Source organism: Electrona antarctica (assembly GCF_951216825.1).
Source record: "Electrona antarctica genome assembly, chromosome: 18".
In the NCBI taxonomy this organism is placed as follows: Eukaryota; Metazoa; Chordata; class Actinopteri; order Myctophiformes; family Myctophidae; genus Electrona; species Electrona antarctica.
This window is the reverse complement of record NC_136799.1, coordinates 23,992,986-24,013,397: the sequence shown is the minus strand read 5'-3', so window position 1 is coordinate 24,013,397 and position 20,412 is coordinate 23,992,986. Positions and strand designations below refer to the sequence as shown.

The following is a 20,412-nucleotide window of genomic DNA, read 5'->3' as shown; positions in this document are numbered from 1 at the left end:
ATAACTGTTTCTTACTTTAGTGCCAATAAATGGCTCAACAGAAAACAACCACGACATCTTTTGTTGTTGTGTATCATTTTGAATGAATCTGTGCAATTTGCAACAGCAATCTTTTTAATATTCCGACAGATTTGTTCCAATATCCACCCATGAGTCAGTTCATTTTGTTTTGTCACTGTGTGTGTGTGTGTGTGTGTGTGTGTGTGTGTGTGTGTGTGTGTGTGTGTGTGTGTGTGTGTGTGTGTGTGTGTGTGTGTGTGTGTGTGTGTGTGTGTGTGTGTGTGTGTGTGTGTGTGTGTGTGTGTGTGTGTGTGTGTGTGGTGTCAGGATGAGGAGGAGGAGATTAAAGCTGAGATCAACATGTTGAAGAAGTACAGTCACCACAGGAACATAGCCACCTACTACGGAGCCTTCATAAAGAAGAACCCACCAGGCATCGACGACCAGTTATGGGTAAGATACTTTGTGTGCGTGCGTGCGTGCGTGCGTGCGTGCTTATAATGTGTATCTGCATGAGATGAGTTGAGAAGAAACTAACGAAATCATGGACGTGACGAGACAGTTGAACAAGAGTAGGGTTGGGATCATTTTAGGATAAAGGATTTAACGATTCTGGCTCCTTATCGATTCCCTCTGAACGGTCCGATTCTTTAACAGTTCCCTTCTTAACGATTCCTAGGGGGTTCCAAATGGACCCTTATACAAACCATTTGGTTCCCTTTGTACCCATTAAGTGAGTTTGAGTTGTGGTGGTGTAGTATGAGAACCACACTGACACTAGTATTGTACTTGTATAGCAGACGTGAAGTCCACCTGCCAGCTCTGACAGTGTGATCAAACCGGTTCTGGAAACGGTCCCAAGCGTTCCAAACAGATTCCTCAATCGGATCCGGTTCCTTTGGTCCCGCCGGTTCCGGATCCTAAACAAGAACTGGGAAGTGTCCTTTTGTATGCATGGCCATACTCTGTGTGCGTGTGCGTGCGTGTGCACGCGCGCCAGAAAGCAATAGAGTGAATTGAGTGTGTGGTGCACTGATGCATAGAGCTGCTACTGTGTGTGTGCCAGCATGTGTGATGCAGTACATGCATGATTGTGCAGTTCCACATGCAGTGCATTCAGCATGATGTGTGGATGGGAAAAGACACTAGAGGACATGAAATAAAAGGAAGGATCAGAGTGTGGACCTGGGAAGGAAGGATCAGAGTGTGGACCTGGGAAGAAGGATCAGAGTGTGGACCTGGGAAGGAAGGATCAGAGTGTGGACCTGGGAAGAAGGATCAGAGTGTGGACCTGGGAAGGAAGGATCAGAGTGTGGACCTGGGAAGGAAGGATCAGAGTGTGGACCTGGGAAGAAGGATCAGAGTGTGGACCTGGGAAGGAAGGATCAGAGTGTGGACCTGGGAAGAAGGATCAGAGTGTGGACCTGGGAAGAAGGATCAGAGTGTGGACCTGGGAAGGAAGGATCAGAGTGTGGACCTGGGAATAAAAGGAAGGATCAGAGTGTGGACCTGGGAATAAAAGGAAGGATCAGAGTGTGGACCTGGGAATAAAAGGAAGGATCAGAGTGTGGACCTGGGAAGGAAGGATCAGAGTGTGGACCTGGGAATAAAAGGAAGGATCAGAGTGTGGACCTGGGAAGGAAGGATCAGAGTGTGGACCTGGGAAGGAAGGATCAGAGTGTGGACCTGGGAATAAAAGGAAGGATCAGAGTGTGGACCTGGGAATAAAAGGAAGGATCAGAGTGTGGACCTGGGAAGGAAGGATCAGAGTGTGGACCTGGGAAGGAAGGATCAGAGTGTGGACCTGGGAATAACAGGAAGGATCAGAGTGTGGACCTGGGAAGGAAGGATCAGAGTGTGGACCTGGGAATAAAAGGAAGGATCAGAGTGTGGACCTGGGAATAAAAGGAAGGATCAGAGTGTGGACCTGGGAATAAAAGGAAGGATCAGAGTGTGGACCTGGGAAGGATCAGAGTGTGGACCTGGGAATAAAAGGAAGGATCAGAGTGTGGACCTGGGAAGGATAAGAGTGTGGACCTGGGAAGGATCAGAGTGTGGACCTGGGAATAAAAGGAAGGATCAGAGTGTGGACCTGGGAATAAAAGGAAGGATCAGAGTGTGGACCTGGGAATAAAAGGAAGGATCAGAGTGTGGACCTGGGAATAAAAGGAAGGATCAGAGTGTGGACCTGGGAATAAAAGGAAGGATCAGAGTGTGGACCTGGGAATAAAAGGAAGGATCAGAGTGTGGACCTGGGAAGGAAGGATCAGAGTGTGGACCTGGGAATAAAAGGAAGGATCAGAGTGTGGACCTGGGAAGGAAGGATCAGAGTGTGGACCTGGGAAGGAAGGATCAGAGTGTGGACCTGGGAATAAAAGGAAGGATCAGAGTGTGGACCTGGGAATAAAAGGAAGGATCAGAGTGTGGACCTGGGAAGGAAGGATCAGAGTGTGGACCTGGGAAGGAAGGATCAGAGTGTGGACCTGGGAAGGAAGGATCAGAGTGTGGACCTGGGAAGCTGATGCTTAGGCTTCATGTGTTCAGTTGATCTGAGAGAGCGCATGCTGTTCTGACACCATAATGTCGTTGCTGTCAGGCAGAAACCTCTTATATTATCTCCACATAAATTATAACTGCCCAGCGTCAGTTGGAACCAGTAAATTGGTGTGCCCATGCTATTTGCAGCTTCAGAGCCCTTTTCAAGGTGACACAGTTACTCCATCTTGTTGTGCAGATAGCATAGCATCTAACCAAAACATTTGCGGGAGGATCGCCAACCACCCGAGGCATGAATTCTTCTACTGTGACTAGCGACGGGACCGTGATTGGCCGACTACCTTTATTTATGTGACATGTTTTGAACGGGTAGTCAGAGCGCCGTGGTCACATGAAGAGTCCTCCCGTCCACTAAAATGGAGAGGGAACACTGGATTTTGAAAGTTGCACCAGACACACTCAGACTGATGTCGCTCCTAGGCACCTAGGCTGCTAAGCCAGCCTGACGGCGTGTCGCGGGTTCAACTCCCAATCCCGATGACCTTTACCGCAAAAAGCCCAAAAATATATATTAAAAAAATAAAATAAATAAAGACGGAATTTCCGCCCTGGGCAGTAAACGTCACCCTGTCCTACATATTACTACATTGTCGCACAACTGTAGAGAACAAGCACACGTTTTGAGCTTGTAGATCGGCTAGTTTTGATACTTCTGAATTTGAATCCATAAATGTTGCAGTTTTGGACATATGAGGTTTCCACCCCGACAGCAACAATATTCATCACATGACATTGGGTACACGCCCACGCATGTGCGTGCGCGCGCGCGCATGTGTGCGTGTTTGAGAGACAGCCAGATGAGCATATGGTGTATTTACGCATGCAGGTGTGCACATGCGTCTGTGAATGTCACCATTTTTATGTATTTATTTTATGCTGGCATTTGTTTGCCCGTGAGTAAGCCAGATGCGCATGCATTTTATGTGTCTGTGTGCTGCGCACATGTATGCATGTATATGGGTATATATGAGGGAGACGGCCATATACACATGCAATGTGCATATGGCCGTCTCCCTCACATGTATGCACATGTACGTATGTACACAGTCCTCGTGTTAATTGAGATTGTAGAAACTCTGGGAGTGTAGAAATGTAACCAACATTTCTACACTCCCAGAGTTAAATCAACATTTAGGGTTTTCCAGTGTACTGTCCTGGTGGATGAACCTGCTCCAGTGCGGAGCCAAATGCACTCTTGGCTACAGAATCCACAGGGAGGATATTTTGGACGCGGCACCACGGCAGAATGACAGCCAGGGAGAGGGAGAGGGTGAGGAAGAGGAAGAGGGAGAAGAGGAGAGGGTGAGGGTGAGGAAGAGGGAGAAGAGGTGGCTAGGGAGAGAGGGGAGAGAGGGGGAGGACAGATTGAGTTTGGGTCAAGAGATGGGCTTGGCAGTCGGCTGCTTTGACATTGTAGCCGTGTGTGTGTGACTGTGTGTGTGACTGTGACTGTGCGTGTGCGTGTGCGTGTGCGTGTGCGTGTGCGCGTGCATGCTGGAGAGGGCAAAAGAGACAGAAAGCAAAAAAAACTGTCTGGACTGGTATGTCTTTGACAGGGGTTCCCAGCCGTTTCTGTCTGATGAAACCGTCTGTGAGCGTGCATATTATTACACTTGTGAGAGCCAAATGTTGCGGCAAGAATAGTAGAGTTTGAGAAATGGATTGTTGGACAATTTTCATGGTCCTCACGCCTTAGAAATGGTTATTTTATCGTTGAAAGATATTTATAGAGTCAATTAAGGAAACATTCAGGTTCGAGTCTGGGTTAAGATTAGACATTTAAAGGTTAGATTTAGCCGTTAGGTTTAATATAGTTTGGTTTCACGCACCAAAATTAAATGATCTACAAGCTCAAAAGGCATTGCAGTACGACACATTGTTGTGACCTTGTAGATCCTTGTAGATCGGCTATTGTGTGCGACACAATAGCTGTTGTTGTAAAAATGCCATTTATATTTCATTTCCGTCCTAAACTTTTGTGTGTGTGTGTGTGTGTGTGTGTGTGTGTGTGTGTGTGTGTGTGTGTGTGTGTGTGTGTGTGTGTGTGTGTGTGTGTGTGTGTGTGTGTGTGTGTGTGTGTGTGTGTGTGTGTGTGTGTGTGTGTGTGTGTGTGTGTGTGTGTGTGTGTGTGTGTGTGTGTGTGTGTGTGTGTGTGTGTGTGTGTAGCTGGTGATGGAGTTCTGCGGTGCTGGCTCGGTGACAGACCTGATTAAGAACACCAAAGGGAACTCTCTGAAGGAGGAGTGGACGGCCTACATCTGCAGGGAGATCCTCAGGGTAACGTGACCTTCACCTCACACACTCACTGAAACACTGTTTCTCAGAGCAGATTCTACAAATGTCTTATAAATCATGACAGTTTTTCTGAAAAACCTATGTTTCTTTATCAGTGGTGCTCAAACTATTTCATGTCAAGGAGCCCCAGAATCATATGTATTTGGCCGCAGACCCCCATCTGAAAATATGTTGTTCATCTAGGGAACCCCCAGAAGCAAAAATATGAGTTAAAAATGTTTGCTGTGAAAGAATAGGTACATTCAAGTAGTACCGAGTGCCGCGCTATGAGCTTGTAGATCTGCTATTTTTCAACAGCTAAAGTTTAAAATAATGGTTAAAGTGGTTAAAAGCTATAAGGTCTAAATGGGTTAACCACTCATTGTTGTGAGCTTACTGTATACATATATCGGCTGTTTTAGGGTCAATGTATCCACCCAGAATAGGCATGCTGGGGTTCAAGTGATTATAAGGTTCTTTATCTCCAGGACATCAACCCACACAGTAAAAGTATTCATTTACCACGTGAACTTTGGCGCTGATTAAATGCTATGTTGTTAAGGTCTTTGTGCCTAAATAAGATTATGGGTATATGTGATTATGTGGTATATATGAAATTATCCTCATTTTCATGTGTCACCGAGGGCTATGTATAATATATTGTACCCATATAGCCTCTAGCCAGTATTCATATCGTCACTGTTGGCTAGAAACTTCTTATCTCCATATTTAAACTTCCAGTGTTTTTCTACTTCATCAGGGACACAAAAGCATCAAAAGTAGCAGATCTGCAAGCACGAAACGCTGAGCTAAACGTGCGGTTCAAGCTTGTCGATCTGAACACACACACAAACGCACGCACGCACGCGCACTTGTTGTTTGACCGTGATCTGACAAAATGTGTTTGTGGCAATGTAATAGAATAACCATGAATGGTAATCAGTTCCGTTCAGTTCCATTCCGCCACATCACGTCTCTCCTAGTTTCCATTGTGTGACTTTTCTGTGCTCAGGTCTACAGATCCAAACAGAAAGCCTTATCGCTACATCTTGTCAATTACACGCGGTGCTGCTCTGAACTGAAGCCAAAATGATTTCCTGTCTTGTTCTGTTATTTTTCCTCTCTCAGCCCCTCATCTCTCTTCTCTGTTCTCTCATCTTGGCCTCTAATTCTATACTTGTCCTCTGTCCGTGTGTGTGTGTGTGTGTGTGTGTGTGTGTGTGTGTGTGTGTGTGTGTGTGTGTGTGTGTTCTTTGTTTACTCTCTGTCTCTCGTCTTTCTTCTGTCTTTTGTGTCTTGTTTCCTCTTTACTTTTTTATCTCTGTCTTTCTTGTTTTGCCTGTTGTTTTTTTTACTCTCCTCCTGTCTTCCGTCTCTTATTTATCAGGTTTATCTCTCATTATTTCTATCCATCTTTTGTCTAAGTGCAATTGGCTTGACTTCACTGCAGTGACTGCAGGCATGTACGGAATAGAAGACAGGCCAGTTTTCACAATGTAGAGGGAACACAGAATCAAAGAATGAATGATGCTCCTACATATGAACAAGTTCATGCACCACGCGGTACAACATATGTTTTGGTGGAATGAAAGGGCCCCGTGACAAAGCATACAATTAACAGTTAAATGCTTTCAACTAGCGTCCTTATTTTGTGCGTGTCATTCATTTAGAGCTTCAGAGCTTCATTTAGAGCTTCAGATCTGCTACTTTTGATGCATTTGTGACTCTGTCGGATGACCAAGGCATTCATTCAGGGAAAAATATTGACATTACGAGGTTTCCACCCAACAGCGACGATGTCGTCACAAATTCGTAAACAGGACTTGACCCAATGTTCCGCTCCACGGGATGTCACTCACAGTGGTGGAAAGTAACTTAAGTACATTTACTTAAGTACTGTACTTAAGTACAATTTTGAGGTATTTTTTAACTTTACCTGAGTATTTCCAATTTCCACCTACCTACTGTAGTATCTCTGATTTACTCCATCCACTACATTTATTTGAAAATGTTTAGTTACAGTTACTTTGTAGATTTTGATTTTGATTACAAAACATACATTACCCACTTCAGGCAGCCCTGCTATTCTTAAAAGTTTTTTGAAATGAGACATTCTGCATAGTGAGTACTTTCTACTTTTGGTACTTTTAAGTACATTCCGATGCCAATACTTATACTCAAGTAATACTTACTCAAGCACATTTTAAATTCTGGACTTTTACTTGTAATGGAGTATTTCTACATTGCAGTATTGATACATTTACTTTTTCCACCAGTGGTCACTCAGCTTGTGTCCGTCTCTCTGCAGGGTCTGACCCATCTGCACCAGCACAAGGTCATCCACCGAGACATCAAGGGCCAGAACGTACTGCTGACGGAGAACGCGGAAGTCAAGCTAGGTCAGTGCAGTGTTCCCCCCCAAAATAATCCTACATAATCCCCCCTCCCCACTCCGACAAGCACATGTAATTGTAAGAGTTGAGGCATTATATTTAGATTGACTCAGTTCCACAGATAAATGGCAAGCTGACCTTGTAGATCGACAATTTTTGCCTCCTTCTTATCTTATTTGTCAATTTGGCCAATGTTTGACCTGTTTTTATTGTATAGTTTGTTGTTTACTTTTGATGCGGCAATGGTATTTTGATGATGATATGATATGATATGATGATATTAAAAAGGTCTTAAAAGTTCTTAAATTGTCACTTCACTGTCATCTGGGGAGTGGGGACCCCCTCAAAATCACGTGGGGACCCCCCCACTCTGCCTCGTCAAAGACCCCCCCCCCCACTCTGCCTCGTCAAAGACCCCCCCCCCACTGCCTCGTCAAAGACCCCCCCCACTGCCTCGTCAAAGACCCCCCCCCACTCTGCCTCGTCAAAGACCCCCCCCCCACTGCCTCGTCAAAGACCCCCCCCACTCTGCCTCGTCAAAGACCCCCCCCCACTCTGCCTCGTCAAAGACCCCCCCCCACTCTGCCTCGTCAAAGACGCATTAAGGGTTGCACATATACTGTACAGTGCGTCGTTGTGTACAGTGTCGCGACGCACACCGGAAACAATAGATCTACAAGCTCACGACGCTCTCACGGTGCGACGCTCAAGCTTGTAGATCGGCTATTTTCGGTGCGTGGCGGTACCGGCGTACAACTAAGTCCAGTTTAGTAAATCCAGCTTTAGGATTAAGGAGGCTAGTAGGAGGTGTGAAGTTTCTGTGGGAGCGCGCGTGTGTGTGTAATTACTCTTTAGAAAAGCAGCCTACTCATCTTTACACACGCACGCACACACGCACGCACGCACGCACGCACGCACGCACGCACGCACGCACCACTCTATTAAGCCCAGTAGGGTGGGATTATGTATAATGTAGCTGCTTGTTTGTAAATCAGGAAAGTTATGGCAGGCTTTATAGTTCGTTTTTGTTTATGGCCCATTGTGAAAGTCGGTAAAACCCAGTGCGATGCAGCAATACACCCACATACACTTCACTGGAGCAAATTGGTTAATGTTTTTTATATACAGTATGTCTGTACAGTATGTCCTCTCATGCAATTAACTGACTATATATACACATACTGTACACATACACATAAACTGAGTGGTCACCTTTATCCTATAATGGCCTGGACCAGGGGTTCTCAACCCGTGGGTCGCGACCCCTCGGGGGGTCGCCAAATTATTTTAGGGGGTCCCCAAATTATTTAAACATTTTTAAAATTTTATTTTCACGATTTTTCTAAAATAGCAGACCTACAAGCTCGTAGCGCGCCACTCGGTGGCGCGCTACGAGCTTGTAGATCTGCTATTTTTCAATAGCTAAATTATAACAATGCTTAAAACACCAAAAGAGGTTCCCGCCCAAAATGGTTTAAGGTTATTGTAGCAGTCAATTTATATTGGGGGTCGGGAGGGGGCGGGGCGGGGGTCCCGAGACATTGCCAAAGCATTTCCGGGGGTCCCCGGCCAAAAACGTTGAGAACCCCTGGCCTGGACTACTGATGGGAGTGGTCTCTTCCCCATGTACAGGGCACGAGGGCTCACTGAGTAGTTTGATGAGTACTGTATAAAAACGATGAGAATCATAATACTATGGCCTTCGCTGTGACCAGATGTTAACCCATTTGAACACCTGTGAGACAGACGGTGCTGTTCTGGCGTGTTGGTCACCTATCTATTGTGTGTGTGTGTATGTGTGTGTGTGTGTGTGTGTGTGTGTAGTGGACTTTGGTGTGTCGGCCCAGTTGGACAGAACGGTGGGAAGGAGGAACACATTCATCGGGACGCCATATTGGATGGCTCCAGAGGTCATCGCCTGTGATGAGAACCCTGATGCCACCTACGACTTCAAGGTGTGCATTTCATTAACAGCCTCTTGTCTTACTTACTTTCCCTTCTATGTATTTGTTGTTGCTCTGTATCTGTCTCTCACCATTAACACAGTGTGTCTCTCTCCATCATTGCAGAGTGATTTGTGGTCATTGGGGATTACAGCCATAGAGATGGCTGAAGGCGCTCCACGTGAGTACACACAGTATTTGCTTTCAACTGAGTGTTAAATATACTCTTGTAAATAGACTGGCGAATGGGCAACATTTACTGATTATTTATTTACTCTTTTTCCCCGTCCACTGGTTTAGGATAGAACTGGAGTCACTCTTGTAAATCGTGTGTGTGTGTGTGTGTGTGTGTGTGTGTGTGTGTGTGTGTGTGTGTGTGTGTGTGTGTGTGTGTGTGTGTGTGTGTGTGTGTGTGTGTGTGTGTGTGTGTGTGTGTGTGTGTGTGTGTGTGTGTGTGTGTGTGTGTGTGTGTGTGTGTGTGTGTTAAACTAACAGTGTTATTGGCATTGACATTATGTATTGATCATGGAAGCTTAACTCAGGCTGGACTTTGACTATGCGCCATGATAATTATGGTAAATACATGGAATTTGTCGAGAGTGCATTTTCTTAGCTCACCTCTGATTGGTTCTGGTGTCCGTCTGTCTGTCTTGTCTCTCCAGCACTGTGTGACATGCACCCAATGAGAGCCCTCTTTCTCATTCCACGGAACCCCGCCCCTAGGCTCAAGTCGAAGAAATGGTGAGTGTGGTTGTCTGACTCTGGACCACTTGAACACCTCAATGATAACCTGAAGAAATGGTGAGTGTGGTGGTCTGACTCTGGACCACTTGAACACCTCACTGATAACCTGGTCTGGACCACTTGAACACCTCACTGATAACCTGGTCTGGACCACTTGAACACCTCACTGATAACCTGGTCTGGACCACTTGAACACCTCACTGATAACCTGGTCTGGACCACTTGAACACCTCACTGATAACCTGGTCTGGACCACTTGAACACTTCACTGATAACCTGGTCTGGACCACTTGAACACCTCACTGATAACCTGATGATAGGTGAGTGTGGTGGTCTGACTCTGGACCACTTGAACACCTCACTGATAACCTGAAGAAATGGTGAGTGTGGTGGTCTGGACCACTTGAACACCTCACTGATAACCTGAAGAAATGGTGAGTGTGGTGGTCTGGACCACTTGAACACCTCACTGATAACCTGAAGAAATGGTGAGTGTGGTGGTCTGGACCACTTGAACACCTCACTGATAACCTGATGATAGAAATGGTGAGTGTGGTGGTCTGACTCTGGACCACTTGACACCTCACTGATAACCTTATGATAGGTTCTTGGTTTACCAAGGATCCTAGATGACTACTTCTATGCATTTGGATGTATTGCCTCATTTTGTCCTTGCTTTCAGTAAGTCGCTCTGGAAAAAATCGTATAGTTTTGTCCGTCAGTCAGTCACTCAAAATCCCCATAGATGGGAGAGCCCCCATATATGGTGCTCAGGTGTGTGACATCACGTGACATCCCTGATGTCATAGTAAATGCGACCTGCTGTCGCAATTACAGTATCTCCATATACTGTATGGAGATCCCTGAATTGTCATCAATATTGGCCAGCAACTCTACATCTGACCTCAAACCCTTAGATCTCCATATATGGATATGTGTCAGAACCTGTTCTGACATTCCATATGTTGATCCTTCCCCATCCATCCTTCCTCTTCGATGTCTCCCTTTTGACTGATACCTGTCCATTCACATTTCAAACTCTAGACGGGCCTGCCCCAAAGTTATTAGTGCAGCTGCGCCTGGCAGCCGGCGAAAACTAGAGTTCCCAACAGGCCCGAAAATTAAGACCTGCACCTACCTGGGCCCTCATCAAACTCTGTACACTCAAGATACTGCCCCCGCTGCCACCCTTAGATCTCCATATATGGAGCTGACCTGTTCTGACATTCCATATGCTGATCTGACATCATCACACCCTGTAGACTCAAGACACGCTCCATATATGGCCAGTACAGAATTAATTCTATATGTTGATCTGACCCCCCCATGCAAAAGCGCCAGCGCTCGCCCTGTCACCCAGGCGGATGCGTGCTTGACCTGAGGCGTCTTACTGGTTACTAAGAATGGAGGGTTTAAGACTGGCTAACTCCAGTGGTCTATTCTTGGTCCCTGTCTTTTTTTGCCTCTACACCAAACCAAATTTAGAGGAGCTGCTATTTTTGGTGAATGTTCACCTTTTCACACTGAGTGTTCGACTATTATGAATATGATATGCCCAGGATAGGGATGCTAGATTGCATGTAGAATTGTTATATAAATAAATTTTTGCACTATATGTGCCCTAAATTTGAAAAAAGAAATTTAACTGAAAGTAGTAAAAGTAAAAAAGGCCACTGCAAGCTGCTGCGCTTTGTAGTCTGTGTGAAAAAGTCAGTGTGTCAGCTGTATACTGTCTGATTTTGGCCTGACACAGAAACAAAAAGTAAAAGTCTAGACCAGACCAGATTGTTATTGATATTCCTGAATGCACTTATATTGCACATTTTCTAGTCATTCCGACAACTCAAATGTGTTTTACAATGTACTTCACATTACCCCAGTCACACACACCGCAGTGGCAAAACAGTGTTACACCACCTTGCACGTTACACACTCACACGCCAACCACCTGTTCATCAGGAGCACCTGCAGTATAGTTCAGTGTCTTGCTCTAGGACACGTTGACATGCATCCAGAAGTATGGAACCAGGATCCTTCTGGACTCCCACACAGCCGCACCACCTCCTGAGCCACTGCCGCACCATAGTCTATCAGCAGGGCTGATAGACGATTGAAAAAATCGTGGGATAAAATGTAAGGATAAAATAATTGTGAGGTTGCAGGCTAAGTGTGGTGGACAGATCTCAATGGTTTCGCATGCCTAAACACATCTCGTTGTTTTGCACAAAGCTGTCAGACAGCTCTCAATGTTCCCTTGTAAATTACTGTTTACAAGGATGAAAGCCTTCACAACACATAGTGCTTCAGACCGCCAATTTCCACGACTGTCATCTAGCAGCAATCAGAACTTTATTGTCACATCACAGCTTTACAGCTGTAAAGAAGTGGGGAAAATGTGTTTTTAGGTGCGTGCTCCATAGTTTTTGTTGTTTTCAGAAAGACAAAAGAAAAGACAAAGGGAGACAGGGAGAGCATGGAGAAAAGTACATCAAACGGCCACGGGAAACATGTCGAGGATAGGCAAAGATCAAAGATATGTACATATGTACACATAGCATAATCCGGATGGTACAGTATGTACATGAGGTTTGACCACACATAAGGTTAAACACAAAGGTGGTAGCACTTTGGTAGGTCCACATAGCAGCAGGTATGTACAGTACATGAGATTAGGCATTAAGTGTCAGCTCATTCATTGTACATGAAAATGTGCGACGTGTCTTCTCGCGGTGTGCGTTTAATCGACCTTGTGAAGAGACAAAGTTGGTACTTAAGGTGTGTGTGTGTGCGTATGCACGTGTGCGTGTGTGTGTGTGTGTGTGTGTGTTTGTGTGTGTGTGTGTGTGTGTGTGTGTGTGTGTGTGTGCGCATGCGCGTCCAGGTCCAAGAAGTTCCAGTCGTTCATAGAGAGCTGTCTGGTGAAGAGCCACAGTCAGAGGCCCAGCACGGAGCAGCTCCTCAAACACCCGTTCATCAGAGACCTGCCCAACGAGAGGCAGGTGCGCATCCAGCTCAAAGACCACATCGACCGCACCAAGAAGAAGAGAGGAGAGAGAGGTACGTACGCTGCATGCCAAGCATGCTGGCACATGTGGATTTGGAGTAAACACACGCGCACACATACACTGTGAAATCCCATTGTTATGTTACCTCCGAAGAGTGTATGAATGGAGCTAAATGGAGCCACTGTTCGGCGTTAAAAGAACATTAAGTATGGTGCTGGTGCGTTAGGTAGAGCTACACCGTTAAATCCGTTTTCACACTCCGAGTCAAATTAGCATGCACGCACAAGCGCACAAGCGCACGCACAAGCGCACAAGCACAAGCAGAACCAAACCACATTTATTAAGTCCGCCGAAGTGGCATACTGTGAGGCATTGGGTCCGACATCTTCATGATGAAGTATAGAAATGTTTTCTGCAGGGACAGAAGCTTTGTGTGTATCTGTCACTTTGTCACATTCACATGGCAGGAATGTGAAATGTAGCTGGTGGTGGTTGACAGTGGTTGGACTGAACCCACTTCTGACACAGAAAATTATGTTCTCCACTGCTACAGTACAGTGGTTGGACTGAGCCCACTTCTGACACAGAACATTATGTTCTCCACTGCTACAGTACGTTGGACTGAGCCCACTTCTGACACAGAACATTATGTTCTCCACTGCTACAGTACAGTGGTTGGACTGAGCCCACTTCTGACACAGAACATTATGTTCTCCACTGCTACAGTACAGTGGTTGGACTGAGCCCACTTCTGACACAGAAAATTATGTTCTCCACTGCTACAGTACGTTGTGAATGCAATTTGCAGCACCCTTATCTGAACAAGCCGGCTATGAATGCACAAAGCATTTGGTGAATACAGAACTTCAACATAGCCCTTGAATGAGTGCAAGCGGAAATTAAAGAATACCACGGGTGCTTTTTTGTTGTTGTTGTTTTCCACATTTGGCAATGCAATCCATCATCTTCAAAGTGTGGACATATACGACCCCACAATAATACAACCCTAGCACCCTTCACAATAGTGAATACACACAATGATATTTCTCTGATAAAGGCGTTATAAATGATTTTGTATCGTCGCAGATTACTATGAAAATCTGCAAAACCTGTCAGTGACTCCGTCACGGCACCATATATGGCCGTCAGTCCGTCGGACCTCGTGACAAGTCACGCCATGCACCATATATGGTCGTCAGTCCATCACGTCTCGTGACACGCTCCATATATGGCCGCCTCCATATATGAAGATCATGACACTGACCTCATCAAACCCTGGATAGCCATACATGGAGAAGACTGAATCATCACCTAGATCTGCATATATGTAGACGGCCAGCAACTCTACAGCTGACCTCAAACCCTTAGATCTCCATATATGGAGCTGACCTGTTCTGACATTCCATATATTGATCCTTCCCCACCTGTCCTTCCTCTTCGATGTCTCCCTTTTGACTGATACCTGTCCATTCAAACTCTAGACGGGCCTGCCCCAAAGTTATTAGTGCAGCCGTGCCCGGCAGGCCCGAAAATTAAGGCCGTATCTACACAATGATGGATTGTGTCGATGGAACCAAATGTTAAGAAGCACGGCTGGTATCCTTTTAATGCGTTAACCATTAGCTCTGTTGATTTCACATGAATACCTCTGTCTTTCTGCCCCCCCCCCCAAGATGAGACGGAATATGAGTACAGTGGCAGTGAAGAGGAGGATGAGGAGAGAGACGTGGGTGAACCAAGGTATGTGGTTTCTTTCTTTCCTTCTCACGCATGTGCGTGCGTGTGTGCACGCATACACACACACACACACACACACACACACACACACACACACACACACACACACACACACACACACACACACACACACCCTCCCCCCTTCAATTATCTCCAAATTAATTCTCATCCTCATCCTCAGCTCTATCATCAACATCCCCGGGGAGTCCACCCTGAGGCGGGACTTCCTGCGTCTCCAGTTGGCCAATAAGGAGCGGTCGGAGGCGCTGCGGCGGCAGCAGCTGGAGCAGCAGCAGAACGAGGAGCACAAGCGCCTACTACTGGCTGAGAGGCAGAAACGCATCGAGGAGCAGAAGGAGCAGAGGAGACGGCTGGAGGAGGTGAGTGGAGGGCACGCACACACGCGCACACACACACACACACACACACACGTGTACACGTACTGTAATAGCGTCATTTGTATTACTATAAATAGCTAAAGATTGGGCTGGCCATTATTAGACTTCATGTCTTATTTTAGCATGGGTGGACAGGACGGTGCCATGTCATTATTCCGACCTCCCATTGTTCAGAAATTACTAACCCTATCTCTAACCCTAACCCTAAACATAACCGCAAGCACGGGAGCAGCGCATGTTCGCCAACCAGCAGCTCATGTTTGCCAACCTTAATACACGTTCGCCAACCTTAATGCATGTTCGCCAACCTTAATGCATGTTCGCCAACCTTAATACACGTTCGCCAACCTTAATGCATGTTCGCCAACCTTAATGCATGTTCGCCAACCTTAATGCATGTTTGGATCTATGGGCAGACACCGACAGGACACAGTTTACCTACTGCTGGCTGTGAGAATTGTATGCTACATAAGGATCATGTGTCGAACTTACTTACTTACTTATCCCCATTACGCCGGCTGGCGCATAGGGCAGCAACAAAGTTCCTCCACTTGCATCTGTCTTTCGCCATCTTCTCTATGGTCCCCCAGCTCTGATGTTGTTGCTGGAGCTCTTTCTCGACCGTCCTACGCCATGTCGTTTTGGGCCTGCCTTTCTTTCTCTTTCCCTCTGGGGTCCAGTGTAATGCGACTCTTGGTATAGCGTTGATGTCCATTCTGAGCACATGTCCAATCCAGGTCCACCTGCGTTTATTGACTATACTGTGCATGTTGTCTTGTAGGGTGATGTTGAGGAGGTTTTTGTTTGAGATGGTCTTGGGCCAGAATATGTGTAGGATCTTTCGCAGGCATGATGTGTGGAAAGTGGATAGTTTATGGATGTCGTTTTCTGTTGTTTTCCAGCATTCTGCACCGTACAGTAGTGTTGAGAGTACACAGAGAGTTTTGAATGTCCTTACTAGCTCCCCCATCATGGTGAATGATGCTTCCGAGGTATGTGAAGTGATTTGTATTCTCCAAAACCTGCTCCTCTATTGTTATATGTGTTGGTGTACTGGTGTTGATGGGCATGATTTTGGTTTTATTGTTGTTAACGATCAGTCCGACTTGTTGGCCATAGTGTTGTAGTCTGTCTGTTTTTTCCTGAAGATGTGTGTGTGTATGTGACATAAGGGCAAGGTCATCCGCAAAGTCAAGGTCTTCAATGGTGGAATGCAGGGTCCATCGTATCCCTCTTGCCTTGTCCTCTGTGGCTCTCCTCATGACCCAGTCTATTGCAAGATTGAAAAGTCATGCTGACATCACACATCCTTGGCGGACTCCGGATTGTACATCAAAGCTGGTGATGCTTGTTCCCACAGTGCAAGAAAAGCCAGTATAGAACTGTTGGATGATTTTAACTATGTGGGAGGGGATTCCATAGCTTCTCATGATCTTCCAGAGACTATCGCGATGGATGCTGTCAAAAGCCTTCTTAAAGTCAATGAAGTTTATGTATAGCTGTCGTTGCCATTCACTGCACTGCTCAATGATGTTCCTGAGAGTGAATATCTGGTCAACGCATCCCTTTCCTCTCCTAAAACCGGCTTGTTCATCGCGAAGTACTTTGTCAACTGCTGGTGTAATACGGTGTATGATGATTTTACAGAATATTTTGCTGGGAACAGAAAGAAGTGTGATGCCCCTCCAGTTGTTACAGTCGGATAGTGTGCCTTTCTTTGGAACCTTAACGATCACTCCTTTTGTCCAGTCCGATGGTATCTTCCCTTCCACCCAGATGTGTGTCGAACAGTCTTCAGTCTTAATATAATATAAGTCAAATAGCATTTTAGGGTTTGGAATCCGGAACCGGATCCAACACTGAGGAACCAGAATTGGTTCCATCTAGCGATGTCCCGATCACGTTCTTTTTTTTGCTCACGATCCAATTCCGATCATTTGATTTTGAATATTGATACTAGGGGTGTCCCGATCACGTTTTTTGCTCCCCCTCCGATTCTGATGATTTGAAAATTACATAATCGGCCCTGATTTCCGATCACGTTATCGGATCGGGACAACCCTAGTTCCATTCCATCACATCGGGACAACCCTAGTTCCATTCCATCACATTTGGAAGGGTTTATCACATTGTCAGAGCTTGTATGTGGACTTCACGTCCGCTACAATTACTATAGGCCTACCAGTGGTGTCACGTCAATACCAGTGGTTCTCAAACCTTTTAATTTCAAGGATTATTGTAACTCTGAGAGTGTACAAATGGAGCAAAATAGACCCTTTTACGGGTCCATTTGGTTCCATTTGTACACTCAGAGTTACAGACTTGTAAGGGTCCATTTGGATCCCCCTATAGGAATTGTTAAAGGGAACCGTTAAGGAATCAGACCGTTGAGAGGGAATTATTAAGGAACCAGAATTGTGGCAGTCGAGAACATTTCCTAGTGTTTATTTTGACCTCTGGGAATTATCAGCTGGGTGGAGGTTTACAACGTCAGGACAATTCCCATAAAGTCATGTAAGTTGTCAGTCACAGAAAATCACGGAAGAAAAGTGCACTAATTTCACTGTGAAACACTTTGCTGTTGAGGGTCTAAACGTCGTGCTGTTAAGCTGTCGTCCCCATGTCACACAAACCCCTGTCCCAGTAGTGGTTAAGTAGGCAGAAAGCATAAAAGGTATATTTTTTGAATGCTTACGGGTGCGGGGTGCCATGTGGGTCCATTTTTCACAGTCTCTCAGAGTTAAAGTGGCACGAGTCAGGATATTGCTGCATATTTGACACTGGTCTGATAGGTGTTCATGTTGGCACAATACCACCAAGAGGAGGAGGGGGGGGGGGGGAGACAGAGAGGCAGGCATGTGCACACACACACACACACACACACACACACACACACACACACACACACACACACACACACACACACACACACACACACAGTGGTGGAAAAAGTACTCAAATGTTTTACTTCCGTAAAAGTATCAATACTGCAATATAGAAATACTCTATATTGTATAATAAGTCTGGAATTCTAAATGTACTTGAGTAAAAGTACAAGTAAGTATTGGCATCAAAATGTAAAAGTACTCATTGTGCAGAATGACCCATTTCAAGTTTTCAAATGTGTAAAAATAAATGTAAAATTGCAGATCGGCTATTTTAAAATGGCCAAAATGTATATAGGGCTGAAGTGGTTAATGTATAAAATCTACAAAGTAACTAGTAAATAAAGTTTTCAAATAATTGTAGTGGAGTAACAGTACAATATTTGCCTCTGAGATGTAGTGGAGTAGAAGTAATGGAAATTGGAAATACTCGAGTAAAGTACAAATACCTCAAAATTGTACTTATGTACAGTACTTGAGTACATATACTTAGTTACTTTCCACCACTGCATGTGCACGCACACGCACTCTTTCCCCAGTGCCCCCCGTTAGTTCCAGAGAGCAGGCTTATACTGTAGCAGGAAATCCTTAGCCCATAATCTGTGCTCGTTCTCTGGGTTCCCACCAGAGAAGTCCTCCAAACGCACAGCTAAACACCACCACTGGGATAGGCCAACGTCACCTCTTAACTCTGGGGTGCGCGCGTGCGTGCGTGTGTGTGTGTGTGGGGGGGGGGGGTTAGATTCTCCTGCGGGTAGTCTGGGTTTGAATCCCAGGTAGGACATAACAGCAAAACCTTGCTGTCAGGCAGAAACCTTGTATCTCCATATTTCAACTTTTCATGCTTTTCTTCCGTAAACGTACAACCCTACCTAATCATACAAGAGTGTCGCACACAAAAGTTATAAGATATGGTCGTTATTGGACATACGGTTTCAACCCGACAGCAGCGAAAAGTCATGGACTGTAGTGTTAATGTTGACTGAGGTGCAGCTGGGAGGTGCATTTATTGCATAGTGTTCATCATGTTCATTGCATTCGGGTGGCATTATGACTGGTTCTGTGTATTCCTCCTCTACTCTGAACTGAGTAGAGGAACTGAGTAGAGGAACTGAACTGAACTTCATTGCATTCGGGTGGCATTATGACTGGTTCTGTGTATTCCTCCTCTACTCTGAACTGAGTAGAGGAACTGAGTAGAGGAACTGAACTGAACTTCATTGCATTCGGGTGGCATTATGACTGGTTCTGTGTATTCCTCCTCTACTCTGAACTGAGTAGAGGAACTGAACTGAACTTCATTGCATTCGGGTGGAATTATGACTGGTTCTGTGTATTCCTCCTCTACTCTGAACTGAGTAGAGGAACTGAGTAGAGGAACTGAACTGAACTTCATTGCATTCGGGTGGCATTATGACTGGTTCTGTGTATTCCTCCTCTACTCTGAACTGAGTAGAGGAACTGAGTAGAGGAACTGAACTGAACTTCATTGCATTCGGGTGGCATTATGACTGGTTCTGTGTATTCCTCCTCTACTCTGAACTGAGTAGAGGAACTGAACTGAACTTCATTGCATTCGGGTGGCATTATGACTGGTTCTGTGTATTCCTCCTCTACTCTGAACTGAGTAGAGGAACTGAGTAGAGGAACTGAACTGAACTTCATTGCATTCGGGTGGCATTATGACTGGTTCTGTGTATTCTCCTCTACTCAACAGCAACAGCAAAGGGAGCGTGAGGTGAGGAAACAGCAGGAGAGGAGACGATATGAGGAGATGGAACAACTGAGGAGAGAGGAGGAGAGGAGGCATGCAGAGAGAGAGCAGGTACTATACACACACACACACACACACACACACACACACACACACACACACACACACACACACACTCGCACACATGCAAGTAATGGGCATATATGCATTAAAATCCTCATTTCCAATTTATACAGGGTCCATTTGGTTACATTTGCACAGTGTTGAAGGTGCAATATTATTCTTTCAAATATGTCAGGGACATCCGTTTCAGGCTTATTTCTTCAGGTTGTCAGGACACTTGGCTTGCATTCAGTTGCTGTTGTCCAAAGATGGTTGTGTTCTGGTATCTGACCTGTCATCTTTCTGACCATTCACTTTTTTCAGCTATCAAACACTGGTGTGTGTTTGGGAGTACACCCCCCCCAGCCCCCCCCCCCCCCCCCCTCTCTCTCTCATTGAACCTCACCTGGCTGCCAGGAGGACATCAGTCTGTTTGCTGGCAGGCTTCCTCTCATACACTCAATCTTCCTCCCAGTCACTATTCTGTCTCTCTCTCTTTCTTTCTCTGTCTATCTCTCTCCATCGCCCCAGACCTGCCTTTCTATTTCACTTTTTCAGTCTTTCTCTGGGTGTATTATTCTGCTTTTCCCCCTCTACTCGATCATTTTTCTTTCCTTTCCTTTCTTTTTTCTTTTTTTTGTAGAATTTGGCTTCCTTTGCC

The 20,412-nt window shown here is 45.6% G+C and overlaps 1 protein-coding gene across 5 annotated transcripts in view; it reads left to right on the top strand.

Moving 5' to 3' along the window:
- Positions 1–20,412, top strand: part of tnika (TRAF2 and NCK interacting kinase a) — a 112,204-nt gene that overhangs the window by 54,283 nt on the left and 37,509 nt on the right. For 2 of the 5 annotated variants that reach the window (XM_079528911.1, XM_079528910.1), the window contains exons 4-14: positions 328–453; positions 4,723–4,833; positions 7,139–7,229; positions 9,048–9,178; positions 9,293–9,347; positions 9,829–9,907; positions 12,792–12,967; positions 14,589–14,655; positions 14,834–15,032; positions 15,953–16,042; positions 19,653–19,760. In XM_079528911.1, coding sequence (XP_079385037.1) covers positions 328–453; positions 4,723–4,833; positions 7,139–7,229; positions 9,048–9,178; positions 9,293–9,347; positions 9,829–9,907; positions 12,792–12,967; positions 14,589–14,655; positions 14,834–15,032; positions 15,953–16,042; positions 19,653–19,760 — 1,233 coding nt within the window. The remainder of the gene's footprint in view (positions 1–327; positions 454–4,722; positions 4,834–7,138; positions 7,230–9,047; positions 9,179–9,292; positions 9,348–9,828; positions 9,908–12,791; positions 12,968–14,588; positions 14,656–14,833; positions 15,033–15,952; positions 16,043–19,652; positions 19,761–20,412) is intronic. The other 3 variants (XM_079528914.1, XM_079528912.1, XM_079528913.1) reach the window with 2 other exon arrangements.